This window comes from Lonchura striata, chromosome 1, assembly GCF_050655825.1.
Source record: "Lonchura striata isolate lonStrDom1 chromosome 1, ASM5065582v1, whole genome shotgun sequence".
Taxonomy (NCBI): Eukaryota; Metazoa; Chordata; class Aves; order Passeriformes; family Estrildidae; genus Lonchura; species Lonchura striata.
This window is the reverse complement of record NC_140703.1, coordinates 79874732-79896547: the sequence shown is the minus strand read 5'-3', so window position 1 is coordinate 79896547 and position 21816 is coordinate 79874732. Positions and strand designations below refer to the sequence as shown.

At 36.0% G+C, this 21816-nt stretch overlaps 1 protein-coding gene across 1 annotated transcript in view; it reads right to left on the bottom strand.

Annotated features, from left to right (window-relative positions):
- Nucleotides 1–670: 670 nt before the first annotated feature.
- TM9SF2 (transmembrane 9 superfamily member 2) overlaps nucleotides 671–21816 on the bottom strand; it is a 30175-nt gene continuing 9029 nt past the window's right edge. Inside the window, exons 5-17 of the mRNA XM_021530261.3 lie at nucleotides 17823–17952; nucleotides 16165–16289; nucleotides 15199–15310; nucleotides 13225–13304; nucleotides 13039–13147; nucleotides 12783–12915; nucleotides 12425–12544; nucleotides 10218–10275; nucleotides 9424–9583; nucleotides 7784–7935; nucleotides 6646–6757; nucleotides 5845–6016; nucleotides 671–1820 (exon numbers count right to left, since the gene is read on the bottom strand). Coding sequence (XP_021385936.2) covers nucleotides 1753–1820; nucleotides 5845–6016; nucleotides 6646–6757; nucleotides 7784–7935; nucleotides 9424–9583; nucleotides 10218–10275; nucleotides 12425–12544; nucleotides 12783–12915; nucleotides 13039–13147; nucleotides 13225–13304; nucleotides 15199–15310; nucleotides 16165–16289; nucleotides 17823–17952 — 1531 coding nt within the window. The 3' untranslated portion in view covers nucleotides 671–1752. The remainder of the gene's footprint in view (nucleotides 1821–5844; nucleotides 6017–6645; nucleotides 6758–7783; nucleotides 7936–9423; nucleotides 9584–10217; nucleotides 10276–12424; nucleotides 12545–12782; nucleotides 12916–13038; nucleotides 13148–13224; nucleotides 13305–15198; nucleotides 15311–16164; nucleotides 16290–17822; nucleotides 17953–21816) is intronic.

Here is a 21816-nt window from a genome sequence, read left to right as displayed (position 1 = left end):
ATTGAATTTCAATAGCAGACGATTCACGTTTTTCAAACTAAGTATCCCTATTTGTGTAAAAACTACTGATGATTTCAGGCAGTGACTATACAGGAGATGGTCACAAAACCAGGGATATGAAGACTATTCAATTTTGTAGTTTTAAACATTTGCATCAAGAGTCACTTTACAGTTCACTGCAGTAGTAAAGAGCAAACACTTACCATACTCACCCTTTTCCTGTTTTGAACATAAAGCATGGAAGATTTACCTAAAATCAGCATTTCCTAGTGACCACATGTTGGGAGGTGCACAAGAACAAACCTGTCCACATCTGAGGAGAGCTGTGTCTGGCAAAAGGCACAGCATGAGTGCTGTGGTTCATCTGGGAAGGGTTGTGGAGCACTGCAGTTCTGGGAATTTTCCTGAAGCCTTGATGTGCTAACTTTTGGGAGGTTAATAATGACATGTTACCTTAACCAAGGATACTTTTACTGGGTCCAATATTGAAGCATCACCAGAGGTTAAGGTCCTATATAAAAGTAAATTGGTAAGAATAAACCCCCCCCAATCTTATGAATGGCAATTAGTACATGATGTTTAATTTAAAGTAAAATTTTACCAGCCAAATTGTGTTATAAACCTAAAACTACCAAACAAGATTTAAACAAAATACTCAATTCCCAAAAAATGGCAAATATAGGTTTAATACCAGTCATCCAAAATTGACATTAGTCTTTTAATATAAGGCAAAAATAGTAATTTTCTTTTCTTTTTTAACCTACATTAAGTACAGTCAGCAATAGTTGCTCTATAGAATATGCATCATTGAGATCTAAAAGCAAGATCAGCAGAGAATGCCGACTCACGTATTGTAAGATCTTCTCAACATAGTAACAACTTCATGGCAATCTCTGGGTTAAGGACTGGATTAATGCTGCAGAGAGGTTTTGTTAAATGTGTGTATAATTTAGTTCCCATGCACCACAATCATATGTCCATGTTATAGCCATTTAGCACAAATACAATAATTCTTGCAGATCTAAATGTGTGTCAATATATATTAAACCATAGAAAATGCCATAAAATACTCTATGCAATCTTTAAGTATCTGTCTTCAATATAATTATATTTACATATTTTATGAACTTCTAATATGTAATAAGTCAATGAAGACATTTTTACAACGTTTATTGGATTATGAATTTATAAATTCAAGGACTCAGAGGCACATAGTTTAGAAGGCCAAGAACACCAAAACTTAATTAAGTCACAGAAATCAGAATATTTATGGACGTAACACCAGTAAAAAATAAAAATCACATCCAGACCAAAAGCAACACTTCTTAAGAGTCATCCTTTAAAGTTAGCATAATAAAAAGTTCTCATTTCCCTCAAAGAAAAATAAATCATCCCACCTACCAAGCTAGAAAAACCTATTTACAGTTGTACTTTGATCAGAAGTATCATTAAGTTGTGTAATACAGCCACTTCTATCCTGCCATTAGAATTTAACATTTCTTTTAAAGTATAGTTGTATTTACAAATGCATAAATATCGTAACTCTGATCTTCATTAAGGTTTGAATGAAAACAGGTTGTTAAGTCACAATACAAACGTGTTAGTGGAAAAGTAGGTGCATTTCAGTATCATTCTCAAAGAACAGGAAGCCAATACTTCTGATAAAGCTCAAGTTCATCAGGGAGACCAGGTTTTTAAGTTATGTTAATGAAGATTAAACCTCTTCTGTGTTAACTCTTTACATTGGTTTCTTCAGTCAACTTTCACTACGCTGTATATTTTGGTTACAAACCAAAAGCATGCAAAGAATCCAATTGTCCCTAAAAGAGAGAAAAAAAATTACATGTTAGAACACTGACACAGGAGACATTAATTTCTATCCGTAGTTTATAAGTCAGGATGCAGGTATATGTGATCTGCTGCCCTTAGCCTTCCATACATCAATCAGATCAGATAATGGAAAGTTACAGACAGTACCCAGTCCTTATAGGCATCAACTACTCTGTAACCTATCTCATTATTTTCAGGAACACGCAACAGATCATGTGGAAGACTCTAGTTGTAAGATGTTTCTGTTATTTGTCTTACATATTTTTCTTGATGTTTCAGTAAGCTGCAGTCCCACTCCTTCACACTGCTCCATTTCACCCTTCCTCAGTGACTACTCACACACACTTTATCTGATCTGCTCAGGTGTCAGAATATTTTTATTACATTTAATAAACATAATAACAGCATCAGAATTCCCATTACTGAGCAATACTTTAAGGTCTTGAAAACTAGAGCACTACTTTTATTTCTCCAAAGACTGAGTTAATACAAATTTCAAACCATAGTGTAGTTGCTACACAACTTGTAGTCCTAACTGAAAACATGTGTTACATACCTTAAAAATAAACACTTCTGAAATACTTACGACAGGCAAAAGGTACACACAGGTTTGAACTAAAATTGAAGGAAGAAGACCATTTCCCTGATAACTTATTATCCTTCTAGCAGAATAAAAAGAGTGGCTTTGTCCCTTCTCTTTGTGTAACTCCAAAAGAAACTTTAAACAAAAATATTACTCTGAATGTGGAATAGTTAATATAATTGGGCTTTGTTAATCTAACTGGATTACATCAAAAATCCTTCTCAATCAGAATGATATTGGATTAAACAGCAGCTCAGAACAACTGTTACAGGAACTTTAATTTCCCACAAAAGCTAGGACAGGAAAATAACCCTGAAGATTATCTGATTTTTACCTAAGCGCCTCTTCTAAAATTATATCCTTAGCTTATACAAGTGTCAAGGAAGTTCTTTAGAGGAAAAACCTTCCCTTGTTTTAGATATGGTAAGAGGGACAACAAAAGTTGTATGGTAACTTGTTCTCTATAAAAGCTTGAAAGGAACCATGAATGATATCATGGTCATTTTTTTTCACTTTACACTTGCTAAACTACTGATGTTTAAGTGATTCATTTACTATGATACGTAGTTGTGATCCCAGCTGTGAATCAAAGATTTGTCATATAGCTCCTGGTATTCTGCCTGCTGAGTCTGATCAATGACCTGGAATGCAGTATGGATGCAAGTGCCTGAAGCATGTGTTACACCGACATAGCAGCAGGGCATCGTCAAAACCCTTCCTCCTGATCCGACAATTTTTCACAGATGAGTAAGCAGCAGCAGAATAGTTTTCATAAAACAATTATGGCTTTTTCTTTTTAGCTTTTTTATCATCCTGACATGGGAAGTCAGTTGCCTTTGGGAGCAGTTTTTGCTAAATTGCTAATATGTTCTTTTGTTTAAAAAAATGGAGAAGCATTGCCTGTACCTTTACCTCTGATTTCTTCTATAAATCCTTATCTCAGGGAACTGAACATAATCTGCTTTTTCATTCATATCAACCTAAATGGGCGAAATTCTTCTCAAATCTTAAGAAACAGGATTATTTCCTCAAGTTAAAAGGTAATTTGCACTTAATCTTGAGGGAAGTAGATAAAAAAATCATTAAGCACAGTGGTTTACTATTCTGTGTAATTAATAACTTCAAGTCTTCAAGTGTATCCTTATCCTCCCCTGATTTCAACACAGAAATTGAAAATTTAAAAAAACCAAGAACATACAGACTCTGAAAACGTAGTTCTATTTGCACAGGATGACTTGCATTTCCACCGTTCCAATTACAAAAAAATGACTGTCACAAAAAGGAGCTGAAAGGGGGCTGAGAATAAACCACCCCATCTTTGCATGCTTGTGAACCTACCCTAAAAATTTGCTAGGAGGTGCTTTACAGCCACTTGGTCAACTGAAAGTGAATGCATGAGCAAAAGAAAAAGGGGATGCAGTGGACACATCTTAATGCCTCTAGAAAACATCATGTGACATGATTGACTTGAAAGAATAAGGGCAAAAGATGGAAATTATATGGGTATCTGAGACGCAAAAAGGCAGCTAAACCACATCTCAGCATAGAAAATTATTGTAAATCCCCTTTATCTTGAATTAATCTCCTCCAGAATTAGTGCATGAAACCAAAGTGAACAGAATGAACAAAGGGGACAGGGTAAACACAATTCTGTTTTGGGGCAAAACTGTTTACTATTACAGGCAGACTTGCTGAACATCTACTAGAAAAGCTGATAAAACTAAATTAATTGACGTTACACTTAGGTAAGGCCTTACTATTTTTCACACTACTTTTTAAGTTTGCACTGCATTTAAAATCTATTTGCATAGAGCAATACATAATCATTTCTAGTTGAACAATCACACATCCTAGGATTTTGTAGTTTGATTAAACTATCAGTACACCCAGGGCAGAAGTAAAGGTTAAGAGAAAAGAAGAAAATGTGAGCAAGGGAGGCAGAATCTCTGATCTATACATTCAGAATGACATGTAAACTGGTACAGAAATGTAAATAAAAGTAGAGATGTGTAAATGACAAACTATCTGCAAGCAATGCCAAAGTACATTGGACTGACTTAAAATGAAAGATGGAAGATAAAACTGACCACTTTTGGGACACAGCTTGATCACTTTTCAATAAGATTATATAAGGAACTCAAGTCACACTTCTTCCTTTTAACAGGCAATGACCCAAGAAAATTCTTGCAGGCCATTGCTCCCATTCATCATCATCTGCATTCAGTCCACAAACAGCTTCAATATTTCTTCAGCTGAAGTAGAAATGTCTTTGAAATGTTCAGTTACACTTAAAATGAACACCATTCTTAGTTCTCTTTCACTATCTTTGTTCTCCTATGTTAAGTGGAAATGAAAATTCTACTTAATAGTCATAGTATTTTGTAGAGATTTGTATTAAAAGCTCTGATGACAAGACACTTGTAGTCTAGGAGGCCTCAAAAGATAGTGTCTATACATAAATGCATATTCAAGCCTTTGGAATCATTAAAAGTCATCATCAACATAAAGCCTGAAATTATTTAAACCATCGATCAGCTCAAAGTAGTCTCAGAAGTACTTATACAAGGACAGACTGCATTCTGCTGAAGCAGAACACAGAATTTTTTACGATTTTTTTGAGGAGTTCGCAAGTTACTGCCTTCTTGTGTCATTTTGAAAGAAGACTTATTGCATTTTCATTGCCATTTTTCTACCTTAAACAAGGGTTGTTTCTGTCTGACTAAAGACTACAATGGAAAATTTTATGACCTCATCTCAATTACTGAAGAGGAAATTGAAATGCAACACCTAAGACAGATGTATTTTCCAAATGCTCACAATGAAGATTACAAGGTTCTGACAAGAGTAACTAAAAAAAATGTTAGAGATATTCTGTTTGCTTCCCATGCTACTTCAATGCAACTGGGATAAAGGTAAATACATTCTGGAAGAGAGCACATTAAAAAAAAAAAAGCATTCTTGTCGCTGTCGAGGCAGTACGGGAATGAAGAGACTCGACTCATTCTCTGTCAACCATCACTCCTCTCTTTCCCTTATGGCTATTCCATAAAATCTGCAGTTTTTACCTTGACACTGTAACATTATACTTGATTGTGTGTAATTTGAAGTATGCTTCTCCAAAGACAACTAATTAAAAAAACCTGAGTTTGTCATATGACTATAATAGGAATAATATCTGGAAAAAGAATTTATCACATATTTGTAGACCTAATTATAGGCCACACCTCAAGTTAGCAGTAGTTTTGCCTCTTCCTCACTTATCTCTTTTATTAAAGTTTGTAATCACAGAGTTGCAATATGCTACACCTGGAAAAAAAATCAAAGGCATACATAAATCTGTAATTCTGTATCAAAATCAGTTTTGCCAAGTATTCTACTGTGCAAAACTAAAGGCAGATTCAAAATTTAAAATTCTGGTTTAATACACTTACCCGTGAAAAGAAAGAAGATCAAAACCATAATCATGGTATAACCAAAATATAAAATGGTGCTAGCTGTTCCTGTGATTTGCAGTTTAGAAAAGAAATAATGTATTGCATATATTAGGAAATAAACTGCAGTGAAGCCACTAGTGAGAAATGAACGCCACTGCCAGTGATAGTCCTAGGAATGAGGAAAAAATACAAATGTGTGAGAAATATAGTATACACCTCTAGCCCAATGACCCTACTAGTAAATGCAGAGCTACTTTCTCTATTATGACTTCATCCAAAAGTAAGTTTTTGTAGGGCTTTTTTATCTAGAGAGAGAAGAACTATAAATAATCACTATATATAACTATAAATAAATACTGCTTTAATTACACATTCAAAATTAGAGATAAGTAACCTGAAGATCAGTAGCAAATACACAAAATACTAAAGCCCCATATAAGCCAGTTGTATTTATTTCCAACCATAGATATTTTTTCCCAAGGCAGGGTATGTCCAGAATGCACTCTAATTGAACAAAATTAATAGATTAATTTAGCACCTTCAGAAAACAGGGAGTGTGAATCTGAAGATTTGATATCTGACTCAGCAATACCCAGTGCAGGGATTTAATATTTCTTAAAAGTTTTGCCAAAAGTAGCCTGCTTCACCTTTAAAAGACATGGTTTAAGTATATCTCATCTAGCACTAGGTGTTCATGTTTAATTCTGGAATACTTATTTTCAATTACAAAAGCATTAAAATTTTTTGAAGCATTCTTAGAACATTATCAGGTTTGAAAACAAAGGAAATATCTCCTACCTCTGCACATAGATGGAAGTAGCAGAGCAATATTGTAGCCTCAGAACATGTAATAACCAAAATAATGAATACCAGAAACAGGAAGCCAAACATGTAATACATCTGGTGGGACCTATAAAAGGGAGTTTAAAAAAAAATTAAATAGCCATTGTGCCATTATTATTTCTTCATAGGTAGTAACATCACCTTCACCTTAAGTATTTCCCCTTCCTATTAAAACACTGTCAATTGTGCAGCCATACAATTGACTAGTTTATTTTCTAACTAAAGAATAGGAACTTTGGCAGCTCGGTCTGAGAACACCGAGAAAGTAAGGCCAAAGCATGCCCCTGGCTGGGATTTTAGAGAAAGAAATGACTAAACATAATGGTGAAATCACAGTTCCAGTGAAGTCAGAATGACCTCTTCCACTGACTTCAGAAAAACCTGGATTTCACCTCATATTTCAATCAAAGGGGCAAAGCTCCAAAATAACAGGAAATGTCAAATGCTGTAGCTGTCTGTGTTGGATAGAGGCACCTATTCAAGGTTCAGAAACAGTTTAACAAGATCCAATAACTAAATTGTGCCGGAAGGAAGACCAATTCCTCACAGTAGATTAGTTTGTCAGTGAGCGCACATCAAAGTTCACTTACACTGGACTAGTCTATGGTGCTTTATTTTTTAAAATAATTACTCTTTTTTACTAAAGATTTTACAAGAATTTATTCTTGGTTCTTTTTTTGCCTCCCAAGAGTAGCAATACTTTTCTAGCCTAATAACAACTACCAAAAAATCTCAAGTTTATTTTAACAAACTTTACCACTGTTGAGTTATATGCCATGTATCAGCTTCAGAGCCACTTCCACATGAAGTCAAAAGAGTAGCATGAGAAAACAACAAACTATCTAAAGGTAGGTCAGCTGTAAATTGCTAAGCATATCACAGCCACCTCTCTGTACACTCCAACAAGCAGAACAGGCACTGAGTATCTTTGAAATAACAAAATATTAAAAATATGTTAATATTTAAATTTTATTGAACCAATATTATGCTAACCCTGCATCCTCAAAAAATCAGACAAAGGATCTTGAAGAAAAGCTTTCACAAAGAAATTACCACTTTTTATGACAGATAATTCAATTTATGGTGAACTTACCAAATACTATTGAGAATGAAGAACAACTGTATAAAGATACATCCAAAAGGAAGAATCCCTCCCATGATAATGCCAGGTAATGGCTTTGTATAGAATGATTGCTCGGGAATCTGACGCGGAATTTGATTTGTGCGAACAGGGTGTTCAATAGCCTTGAAATGAAAATAACAAATAATTAAACAAATAAAATATAAAACCTTTTTGCTTTCTTTTTGTAATGAGTGGTGGCAAAAAGTCTACTCTTTGTTTTAAGCATGTGCCTACCCAGCTACACTACATCTGTTTTTGCTCCAGCTCAGTTACCAACACTCGCTTGGCAAACTTGCTAAAAGACAGCTCTTACTGAAAACATAGTGACAGATATTTTGGACTTCCCTTTTAATGTTTGCCTATCTATCATCTGTTACAGAGCCTGAGTTGATTTACCACATTTCAGCTGATGGCGCAGATTCCTGCTTTTGCCTTCTAAAAATTCCTGTATGTTGTCTTTCAGGATTTACTTAAAGAATCGCACTAGGATAAACTTACTGAAAGGACTTAATCTGGCAATTTAATCCTAATTTAAGATACATACAAGGATCAGCATGATGGGAGAAAACGATGAAAGGCATTGTAAGATACATGCACACTTTGCATCTTTTGCCTTTCGTAACGATTACATCAAAAGCATCAATACATACTTTCCTTTCTGATTTGATTTTCTAGTTTCTGTGACACCTACCACAATGCCTTGTTAGCTTATAGAATCTTCCTTCCTTAAAAGATGTACATACCTGTACAACACAGGGGAACTTGATGGAATGTCAACATAATTATCAGAAAAAACCCACTGAATTCCAGTTAAGAAAAACAGGTTAACTATACAACTGACTTATAAAGTGCCTACTAAACCAATATTCTCTGAAGGTATTATAGGAGATCTGCAGAGAGATAGAATCCTGGCTTTCTACGCAGGAGAAAACCCACAAATGTATCTGCACTTACAGAAATTTATTTGTGGGGGGTAGTAAACAGTTTTTTAAGAAAAAAAACAAACAAACTAATTATTTAATAATTTGGTCACCAAATTGTGAAATGTTTGGTCACAAAGAGCCCTCATAAAAAATTATAAAATTGACTGGTTTAGGAGTAAATCACAATTAATGTCTGCCAAGCAGAGATAGCCATTTGCAGAACACTTATGCAAACAGATTTCACAGAATTCCAGCAATTAGCAATTTGATCAGGAAACATCCTCAGTGTAGAGGGCAGATAGGAACAAGAAATACATGATGAAATCCAGAAATGCGTAATTTGCTTTCCCTCATGCTTGCTCAGTCAAGTACTTGTTTTAGTATATGAAAAAGATGCTAATTAAAATAAAAATTCCCAAATGACTTGATTTATCTGTAGCAGCCACTCAATTAAATACAATGACAAGCCAAATCACTGCAGAGAAGTTATCACTGCCACCAAACATGTGTCACAGCCTTGCAATACTAGGATGGTTTATCTAATGCAGTTCTAAAGCATCTGAACTGAACAGGGGCCAACAGTGCAACTAACTTAGGTGCTACCTCAGTCATGGCCTATACAGAGAAAAATATTTGTGTGTTTATGTATGTAAACATTTAAAAAAACAACCTCTCAGAAACACTTACGTTTTTCTTAAACCCAAAATAGGCACCAATAAACGTCAGTGGTACAGATATGCAAAACCAGAGTGCCAAAATAGCAACCAAAGTACCAAACGGAATAGCTGCTGAAGAGCCTTCTCCCCAGAGAATGAGGTTCATGATAAAAAAATCTGCAAATACAATTCTGGAAAACACAGAGCATACTTACAGCACAGAAATACTTCTTAACATTTAGTAACATTGACAAAACAATGGCACTGTTTTGAAATTTTAGTCCAAATCTCTGCTAAACTCAAATGACACACACAAAATATGAAAGCAAAGAGATCAGACAAGCAATTCTTTGTTAATCTAGCAGGCACTGACGTTCCAACTAAGCTATTTCAAATATATGCTTGTCTTAACCACACTTCAGGGTAAGACTGCTTGCTGTGATTAAGTGGAAAAAATTATCAGAGTGGTTATACATTATATGACACTATATAAGGCTGACTGCAGTGTGGTCAGAGAAACAGTGTAGAGAATAAAAGAACTTTTTATTCTCCTACAATAAAAAGGCCTAGAACTTACTACTATCATAATGCTTTTTCCTTATCAACCGTTTCATGTGTTGAGAGTAAACAAATGCTTAAAAAAAAATCTAAGGATGATATACCACCAACATACTCATCTTTGTCAAAAGCACCATAATTCTCTTGTAGCTTCCAGAATAAAGAGACAATGTAAGATTTACTTGTATAACTGAAATCTAAAAAATTAGCTATGCACATCAGGGAAGCAATTTAATTCTCTTAATCATGACAATATACTCAACTTACCCAGGACAAAGGAATGATGTCAGCAGGACATTTGTTTTCCATTTCTCACCTCCAAATGCTGTATATGAAAACATTTGACAGACATTAGAACATGCATTTAAGCTCAGCTATTAATTTTCCAGCCCATTTACCTGTTATATATAGCTTGCAAACACTGAAATAATGTGCTATCATGCCCAAAACCAGTAAACTAAATATTCAGCAATAAAGTTAGATTTCCTTATCCTATTGCTTAATCACAGAACTTCAAAGCAAAACATCTCAGACCAAGGTCAGGAAAGGTATCCAACTAAAACTGTGTTTCTGACGACTTTATCTACTAAAAGGAGGGAGAAGATTTGCAGTATTTCTAAGTCTTTAAAAAATGTTTTAAACCTGAAGTGATTAAGAAATTTAAGCTTTCTAGCATTTGACTGCAGGTTTCAGTAGGTAAAGATACATAAATATGTGAAAACCAAGCTTACAGTCTTCTTGAAATAATTCTTGCCTATGAATCTTACAGGAGACGGAACTAACACGCTTACAGAAGTAGCGATGTTTTCTTGAGTCTTAACAGCATTAAGCAGTGGTTATACCAAAAGACCAAAGATAGCTTTTTTAAGAAAATCTTTATGAATTTGCACTATGCTGATAAAAATTCTAGTCAATATAATTTCAAATGAAAATATCCTGCTGGAGTGCAGTGAAGCTGATAATTTCATCTGAGCACTGCCATAATGACATGCTTCTTTATTTCAAGAGTCAGGAGTGATTATGGTTAGAGCAATTTTAATTAAGTTTCTATTTCTTCATAAAAAACTTGGTAGAACGTGACAGCAGTTATTATTATTAACCATTTCATTTCAACTCAGGTTTCACTTTTTAAATGCAATTTTAAAAAAACCCCACAACTTTTAAAATTGGATATCCATTTCAGTTACATTTTGTTTTATGTGTCACATTACTTTATTTGTATACTATAAATAAAACCCCATTCATGTTTACATGCTCTATACAGGGTATAAACCATTTCCTGTTGTAACAAAAAGATCACTGCATCAATCATTCACTGTCTTAGTAGTTAAACACAACATTCAATTATCAACTAAGTGATTCCCTGTAAGTAAAATATTAAATTTTATCCTTAATAACTACATCTCCACCAAAGACACAGGATTCAATTTACCATCAATACACTTCAAAATATCCTTCAAAACACACAGTATACACCACAATATAAAGAATAATTCTATCCTCAATTATGTTCTTAGTACTAGAATTTCCGTCTGTTTAAGTCTAATTGGCTTGGCAATTAGGAATACTTCACCTTCACATCACCACCACTATGTAAAAAACTCCCTATAATATACAAACTCACTTTTCCCACTGGTTTTCCCCACATGAAAATTACAAGAAAAAAGAACTCCAGCATCTACTGCCAGGCTGAAGTTCTGAAATAAACTTCTCCTCTAGCCCCATATATTCACAACTAAAGTACTCCAAAAGATCCATCTCTCTCAGTCAAAAAACCTTTCACTTTGAGTTAGGTAATTAAAACAAGCTGTATTGTGGAATGCCACGCTTCACCTTAAAATAAAGCAGAGGATACAGAAGTAAACCATCTGAGGCTGGTAGATAGACAGGTCTTGAAACAATACCTGGGATCAGTGAGGGAGAACAGTATCAACTAACTCCTGTCAGGGGCCCAAACACCACGTGGTTGATTTCTTCAACTACAGAACACCTAACAATCCCCCCCGTGCTCCAGCCACAGTCTGGTAAGCATTATTCTCCAAAATACCTGGGAGCTAGCTAAAAAGAGGTCACAAATCCCAGGCATGCAAGAGGTTCACAATTTGGGGGTGCAGGTGCACGTTACCAAGCAACATCCACGGCTAAAACACAATGCAGGTTTACACAGTCCCCACAGTGATAGGAAACAGAAGCAGAAAACAGCCTGATGTAAAGTAATGACCTTAGTAGTATACTATTTAATTTCACAAATACACAGCAGCAAGAGCAATTCAGTGTCTTTAGGCATGATTACATCAAAACCAGTGTAACTATGTTAAGTGTTCTATATATATCTTCTGTTGTTAAGGTAAGTACATTTCTCCAAGTTGCCCTGAGGGAAGCTACAAACAGTGCAGCAAAATAAAAATCAGTTCGGTAATAATAATTTACATTCATGAACTTAAGCCTTCTCATTTTCAGTAACTATTACTCACATTTGTAGAATCTGGCAGCAACATAACCGGCTGGAGTTCCAAGCAGTACCCACAAAACTACAGCACAGGTCATCAGAGCTCCCCTGTTAGCAGGTGACAAAAATCCCAGGCAAGCAAAAACTGTGAAAGCAGAGAAGCACAGTTTCAGAAATATATTAGAAACCTCAGATTGTATGTTTGACTTAAATTAGCTTATAATCTGTGCATACTAAGTTGCATGTCTACTACATCAGTTCAGCTGTTTCTAATGACTTTAATGAAATTTCTAGACAAAATGATACAGCTATTTTTCCTAGCACCATGCAGTTAGCAGTGAAAAATCATGTACAATCAACTAAATTCTCCCCACTTTACTTACACAGGGTAACAAAAGTCATTATTAAGATTTGTGTGCCAGACCCTAGAAAAACTGACAACAGCATTCCTTTTCTTGGGGGTCTGAAAATATCACCATGGACCAGTTTCCAGCCAAATTCTTCTTGAGCATCTTCCTGTAAAAGAAATACATCTATTTTAATACAGCAGATTGAAACTTAAATAGCCTGTTACAGCCACACATTTAACTGGAAAAATTACATTCCAAATAAATTTTAGGAGCTCCATTTTAGACTTACAGTGGAATCCATTTGATTGTATCTTGCAATATCTTTATGGAGTGTCCTCAACATAATCATAGCTACCATTCCAGATAGAAAGAGGACAATCACCAGGGAATTCATAATACTGGGGGAAAAAAAAAAAATTAAATCATCCTTCAAACTGTAATGTAAACACTTCTGTACAATAAACTTCCTCCTTACCTAAACCACTGGATGTGAGTGTGAGGCATGGATTCCAAAATATAATCCCATCTTGATGCCCACCTGATATTTTTTTCTTCCTGAAAGAGTAAACACATGAACATCAGATACTATCAGTATCCAACTCATACATTTAAAAGTTGATGTTTGTGCAAAACAATCTTAAATCTTGTGACTAACTGAAATTGCAAGTTCCATGCCATACGGTGAATAGTTTAACAATAGATACCTAGAGCAAACCTAAGATTTGCCCATAGAATCTAAACCAAAATATTTTCTGAATTTGAGCACCTGTCTTCTTAAGACATTAAAGTTTACCAAATTAATTTAATTGTACATCCTCCCTTCAAGAACTGTATTGGTTCATCTAGAATAATAGATGAACCAGGACTAGCAGAATAATAAAAGAACATATATTTTTTAGCACATATAAGTCCATGTATCAAGAAACTAAGCTATGCTATACATTCTCCAGCATATTTCACTCTGTAGATCATGCTCTGTCCAAATTATCCTTTGCTTTCATAGAACCTCATTTCAGTACCAAATACCAATCCCATTACAAATAGCTTTTACTGCAGGACAGATGGGGAGACAGTACTACAGAACTTATACTGCTAGTAGAGGGAAGCAAATTGCTCCTCCAGGCATTTCAACAGATTAAACTCATTCAAAATGAACATTCATTGATCAAAAGCACTTCAAAAAGAACATATCTTTATTTTGCAGAGTAAAACAGGAAAAAAGGGCTAGACGGTGCTCATCAAGGTGAAGACTATTAAACAAACTAATTAACAAAACTGGCTAGGTGTCTGACAGATTGTTATTTCAGTAATTTATAACATACAAGAGCAAAAGTGCTTTCCAGTAAAGCCAGATTTTGAAAAAAACACCCAGTGGGTTAAAAAATGTAGTCAAGATCATATCTATAGTTCACTGAGATAATAAAACCGTATCTCAAAGGAAGCAACAAATTTCTAAACCAGTATCAATTACTCTAGGACAGAACTGCATTCTTCCTCATACCTAAACTGCTTTTCTTTTTGTCTACCTGAGATGACCCGATCATCAACCCAATAGAAATTCAGATTATCTCCAATTGATGTAATACTGTGCACAAGACAGTTGCACACACACACACAGCTGGGCATGTCATTTTTAAGGACAAAGAATAAAATAATATGAAGCTGAGGTCACTCTTAATTACTAACTTCTCACAGGTTTCCAGAAATATTGCTTTTCGGTATACAAATTCATTTCAGCACCATAATTGATATAATTTCTCAAAATATCATTATATAGTATATACATAATATAATCCCTCCTAAGTATACTTATACCATTTATTGTATTTTGAACTCAGAGTGGGAACAGTTTAGAAGGAGTTGGGAACTTTGATAAACAGTTTGTCCAGCAAACTCCATTTACAGAAAAACAAAACAAAATCAAAACCTCCCTCTCTTGTTTGTCAGCAGAATGAGAAATATATAGCTATCACTGCTGCCTGCAGTTGCCTGAGATATTGCTCCTCTGCTTTTAAATAGAGAGTAGTAGAACAAAGACTACCAGCTTCCTACACTTTAGAAGGATTCCATGGGAGGAAGACCTTGAAGAGAAGGCAACTTTTGCAGCAGGAGGGCAGAAAATTATCAGCTTCAACCTACCTACATGAAACACACAATTTCTGACTTAAGAACTTGGAATGAAAAATAATCTAGCAGACAACCTATGCAGATGTGGAAAAGTGTGACTTTTAAAAACCACATAGTGTTTCACATCTATTCTCTGTGTGTTGGTATGCAAAACTGTAATGTATGTGGTTAAATCCCAAGCCACCTCTGACATTCCAGTTCAAATAAAGTTTTAAAACAAGAAATTTACTATTCTGAACCAATTTTAATTGTCCATCTTTATAACTCAGAGTATTAATGCATGATTTTAAGAGGTAACTACCACAGAAATCTTAGTACTCACATGAAAAGTAACTGAGTATGTGTATGCAATTTTGACTTCTCCACTGGCCTTATTACTTATATCCATAGGTACTCCTGAGCAATCGGGGTTGTCTGGATGAGTATGCTTGTAACTGCAGGAGGACAAGACACAGAATGAAAGCCACTTCACTGACAACATTCTTAAGAAAGAATTCATTCATCCTAGAAAAGCATACCAAGGATTCTTCCTTTAAATATAAGAATTGTACTTAATGTCTCATAAATTTCAGAACTTATAAGTAACATATCCTAAGCTCAGGAATTTTTGAAACTTCTTAAACAAGACTTGTCACTTTTAAAAAGAGCACAGTCTCTAAAGCAGAGTACCAAAAATTAAAGAAGCCTTAGTATTGACCTCCAAAACATTTAAAAAGTGACACCACCAGAATTACAAACTTCTGTCAGGAAAAAATACTTTCAACTGATCCAACAATGAAAGAAACTCAGTTATACCATGAAATGAGTATAAGATGGTAAGAAATAATGCAACAGACAGCAGTTGTACAAAAGCCACACAGACACCAGAACAACTGATGAGTGTATCTGTGAAATCTTTCTGTACAAATCCTGATTGTTGAAGACATCAAATCTTGCACTCCAGTCAAGCCTGCAGCAGGCACTGGTGGCCTATTCTGACACAACACAGTATTCTCTGGTAGGGGAATTAGGGTTCTACATACATGCACGCACACACACACATCACACCCCACAAACACTTACAGGTTTTATTTTATCTTTTCTTGGTCCAAGTAGGAAAAAGTTCACCAAGGTCCATCAAATTCAGAACAAAATTACATTAGACTAACTACACTACATCAATCAACAGGAGAGGTAATCTACAGGTCACATATCTGAGAGCATTTCTGGCTAGCAGCAGGTTCCCAGATCAAAGCAAGTGTCTTGGGATGGATCACTTTTTGATGACAAGTTACTTTCAACTACTAACCTTTTTGGTTCAAGTTTAGCAGCAACTAGTCTTGCTCCCAGAGCTTCATTTTCCACAACATGGTAATAAATTTTTATGTCAACATGGTTGAAAATATAAAAGGTATCTTTCTCATGAAATTCTGACTGCAATGATAAAATGTTATATTAAACAATCAAAAAATACAGACAGCTCAAAGCCTCAGACAGAAGCCTGCATAACAGAATTTTAGACTGCATATAGTTTTTCTGTCAAGAAGTTCTGAAATATGAATGTGAGACACTGGAAATTATAAAAACAGTAAGTACCTTCTTGCACTAAAAACATAAGTTAAAAAAGATAATGCTAAGAACAGTCTAGTACAATTGAAAAGTAGAAAAATTAATTTCAAATATTTAATATATGTATTTATTAATACATTTCTTTAACTGAAGATGTCCTATTTTATTTAAGTAGCAACCTGAAGAGACAACTATGTGACAACTTTTGTAATTAGAAGCATTTCATAAACATCAGCTATTTTAAAACAATGAGTATATTTTTAAGAAATTAAACAGAACCTCCTAAGACAATGCAAATAAATGCTCTCTGTAACAGCACCACCTTTGAAACCAAAGATGCACAGGGATGAACAGCAAACAGCAGCCAAGAATGCTGAATGCAAACCCCAGGTGAAGGGAAACATCACCTTGGAATTCAGTCAAATAAAGAGATTGTTAAACTCACAAGTAATTTAACAGCTATGTCTACTGAAGTTCAGTTAGTACATCTTAAGGATTCTATCCCCACCCTTTCTATAGAGCATCCCCAGTTATAAGAATAGTTAACATAAATGAAATGTTCTTCAACAGTACATCAGTTATTTCTTCAAATGTTATTTTTCTTTTATTAAAAGCAAGTATTAAAATAAGACAAAAATTATATTGCCAGATTACATATTTGATCATAAATGCATCCATTCATATGGAGACCCTGAAACCAGCTCATTATGGAAGCAAGTAAACAAAACTGGCAACCACAGAAACTGTTATCTTTGGTAATATCTATTAAATAAAACCAACCATTTTGAAAAAAACCAAAAACCTAACCCAAGTTTTCAGTGACCTTGCCATGGAAGAGGTCTGTGGTAGTCTAAAGACTTCTTGGACTTTCTGTTGTATTCTTATTCCATAATTCTTTCAGTGCACTTATCTGGATCTCCACACTATATCATCTATCACAAGAGATTCTTTGATGATACAGATATCTTGTATCTTTTTCCATCAGCTCCCAGTTTTAGGGAAAGAAAACCTTCCAAAAGTATGCAGAGGTACAAACACACCTACACAAATCTGCTTCCATGAAAGCAGTTCTATCCCACAAAAATGTCAAGTCCAAGCCTTCAAACATTTCTATTTCTTAAGCAATATTATCCTCCACATGTACTGAATGCTATGCAGGTTCACCCCTTGATCTTTCAGAGCTCCTCTGTACTATGCAGCATAAGAGACAAGGTTCTTATGCTTAGATCAGGCTTTCAAATTGAGGTACTTGCAGAGACCAAAACACTTGCCTAGTTTTAGGCAACATGGGTTCTTAAAATAGCAAGGACTCACCATAGAAACATGACACAGGAGAAATGCTAGTCTCTAAATTAGTAAGAAAGGGATATTAAAAAATATATAATTGCATAAACATACATTAATAACACAGGCATCTTTTGGACGGCCATCTTCTGTAATATAGCAGCCAATAGGAAAACCAGGATTACAGAATCTCTGGCCATCTTCTACATCGTAACACCACGTCACAGGCATGTTGTCCACAATCCTGTAAATGACATAATGACACTTCACAATTTTTCAAAATACACAATGTAATGGAAATAAAACCAGATTAATATTAATCTACTTTGCTACATTCATTACTGGAATATTAACTACAAAAATAATACTACCCATGGAATTGCACCGATTGCCAATCCAAGTTCCAAATGAGTTCAAGCATGTAGCTCTTCAACTGAAACCACTCCATTCACTGCACTGTTTCATGAAGTCCACTTACAAAAACAGACCAAAGTCAAAAACTCGCCCAGTCCAAACTCAACAATTTGGATTATTAACAATTTATTATGTTGTCTTTAAATAATGGCCAAAAGCATTGAATTTTCTAAACCAGCTAAAATTGACAATTTGAAGTTTAAGACAAAACAAAAAATTTTAAAAAAGCCTACATCACATATTAATAATTCTCCAGCTTCCTCATTGCAAAATACATTTTTCATGGCACTCTTAAATTTTTTTTTCCTACTTAAGTGAATTCCTAATCATTATCCTAATTTATAGCTACCAAAGAGTATGTAACATTTTAATTAGATGATTTGCATTACCAAAAAATTGTAAGCCACTAAACAACTGGGGAAATAATAACTTTCAAACCTGCTGCTTTTATATTATTGCTTCACAAGATTTATACTCATATTACCTAAAACCAGGGGGTTTATAGGTCAATTTCAATTAAAAATTTGTAGAAATGCACACTCCCATGATGAGCTGCAGAAAGTTTTAAGACAGTAAGATACAAACTGTATCCAACATGCAACTAACAGTACAAATGTCAAAACCAAAAACGTACTTTTAAACATAGAGAAAGGATTCAGTCCCTTCATAAAAGGAACTACTAGAAGACCCTAAACCAAATTATGTTTTATGAACTGTTTTAAACAGCTAAAATATTAATCCCCAAAATATGCCATGTAAAGAAGACTTAAAATTCAGTACCTGCCAGCATTAAGTGCTGAAGGCATATTTTCAAAGGTATACTAATAAACTTCATATATGAAGACATTAGAGAGCTGCCACATTTTGTGTACCACTAAATCAGAAATAGGACATCCCACTGAAAGTAAATACAATTTTGTACAATTTACCAAGCTCCTGAATGTCTTTACAATTAAGTGTCTTAAAGATACTTTTAAACACTTAATTAAACAGGAATTATAACTTCAGATAAGAAAAAACAAAGCACTATTTAAGCTGTTGCATATTTGAACAGCCTTTAAATTAACACCACTTTTCACAGCACATCAGCAGATGGAGGAGAAAAGAGTGGTATGTGCCTTTATCCATGCAGTATGTAGAGAGCTGCATAATCCCTACCAGCAGATACCCAGCAGAAATACATTGCAGTATTCTTGGTTTATCCTAACACAATAGAAAAGGTGAAGACAGGCCCTACAAAAACAAGAGGTGCCATGTTTTCAGGAGATTTCAAAGACTATTGCAGTTGCAAGCAGCAACAGCACCAACCAATTCCTACTCACTTCACCATGCTCCTACAGTGTACAATGAAGTGACAAATTAGGAGCTATTCCAGATTTAAATTCATTACACTTTGACCATATTATATGAGGCCAATGGCATGAGATTCAACAAGGCCAACTGCTGGGTTCTGCACGTGGCTCACAACAGCCCCACGTAGAATTACAGGCTGGGGCAAGAGTTGCTGAAAAACTGCACGGCAGAAAAGGACCTGGGGTGCTGGTCCAGAGACATCAAACATGAACCAGCAGTGAGCCCAGGTGGCCAAGAAGGCCCATGGCATCCTGGCCTGTACCACCAATAGTGTGGCCAGCAGGACCAGGACAGTGACTGTCCCCCTGTACTTAGCACTGGAGAGGCTGCACCTCAAATCATGTCCAGTTCTGGGCCACTCACTACTAGAAAGACAATGAAGTGCTGGAACATGTCCAGAGAAGGGCAACAGAACTGGAGAAGGGCCTTATGATGAGCGGCTGACGGAGCTGGGGTTGTTTAGTCTGGAGAAAAGGAGGCTCAAGAGAGACCTTATTGCTATCTTCAAATGAATGACAGATGTTCAAGGTGGAGATCAGTCACTTTTCCCAGGCAATTAGCTATTGGAGGAGAGGAAATGGCCCCAAGTTGTGCTACAGCAGATTCAGGTTGGATATTAGAAAAAATTTCTTCACTGAAAAGATGGTCAAGCCATCAACCTCAGAAGCACTTAATGGCCTAGATACGGCACTTAGGGACATGGTTTACTGGTGGAATTGGCAGTGTTAGGTTAACATTTGTGTTTTGTTTGTATAGCAAGGTTTTGGTTGGCAGAGGGGTACAGAAGTTTTTACAAGAACTGCCAGAGGTTTTTGTAAAATCTCTCATGTCTGTGAGAGCTGGTGCCAACTGGCTCCAACACAGACTCCCTGCTGGCCAAGGCCAAGCCCGTAAGTGACCAGAGGCAGCACCTCTGGGAAACAGATTTAGGAAAGGGAGAAAAAACCCTTCACAACAGCATCTGCAGCCAGAGAGAGGAGTGGGAATATGTACAACTCTGCAGACACCGAGGTCAGTGTAGAAGGAGGGGGAAGAAATGCTCCAGGCACAGGAACAGAGATTCCACATCAGCCCATGGTGCAGCCCGTGGTGAGTCAGGCTGTCCGCTTGCAGCCCATGGAGGACCACAGGGCAGCAGATATCTATTTGCAGCCCATAGAGGACCCCACATCAGAGCAGGTGGATGAGCCCTGAAGGAAATAATGATCCCATGGGAAGCCCACACTGGAACAGGCTCCTGGCAGGACCTGTGGCCCCATGAAAAGATGAGACCACTCTGCAGCAGGTTTGCCAAGACTTGGAACCCATGGGAGACCTACGACTGATGACTGGAGCAGCCTCTTCTTGAAGGACTGCATCCCATGGAAGGGACCCACACTGGAGCAGTTCCTGAAGAGCTGCAGCCCATGAGAAGGACTTGCATTGGGGAAATTCATTGAAAACTCTTCCATGGGAGCAACTCCACACCGGAGCAAGGGCAGAGTGTGGAGAGTCCTGACCCTGAAGAGGAAGGAGTGGCAGAGACAATGTGTGATGAGCTGACCACAATCCCCATTCCCAGTGCCCCTGTGGGAAGGAGGTGGTGAAAACTGGCAGTGAAGTTGAGCCTGGGAAGAAGGGAATGGTGGGGAGGAGTTTTCAGATTTGGGTTATTTCTCATTACCCTTCTCTGATTTGACTGGTAATAAATTAAACTAAATTCCCCAATTTGAGTCTGTTTTGCCCATGACAGTAGTTGATGAGTGATCTCTCCCTACCCTTATCTTGACCCTTTCACTACATTTTCCCTCCCACGTCCACTTGAAGAGAGGAGTGACAAAGCAGCCTGGTGCCCTGGTGTCCAGGCAGAGTCAACCCACTACGTGGTTGGACTCAATGATCTTAGAGGTCTTTTCTAATGCAAACAATTCTGTGCTGGTGTATTTGAAATTTTATCTCCATGATGTATGCTAGAGAGATTGCTTGCTTTTGTTAGTGTTTTCATCTCCTAATCAAAACAAGGCAACGTTAACATATTGCAAGTAAGTTTGGTTTGGATAAAGACTTTCCTTTGCATCTATGCAGCAAAGACATACTGAGCTGCCTTCAAGCAGCAGCAGCAATGCCAGAACAAATGGATAGTTTAAGTAGCAAATCATTTTTCACAGCTAATCTTCAAATTTAAAATGACTTGAAGAGATTATACATGTGGAGCAAATATGCTATTCAACAGTGTTCTTACATGTCTCTCAAGAACATCTGGTGATGAACATTGTCAGCCAAGATATCAGTATAGCTGTTGAGTCCAATTCAGTATGTCAATTCCTAATCTTATTAAGTGGCTTTTGAAACCTTAAAAGTA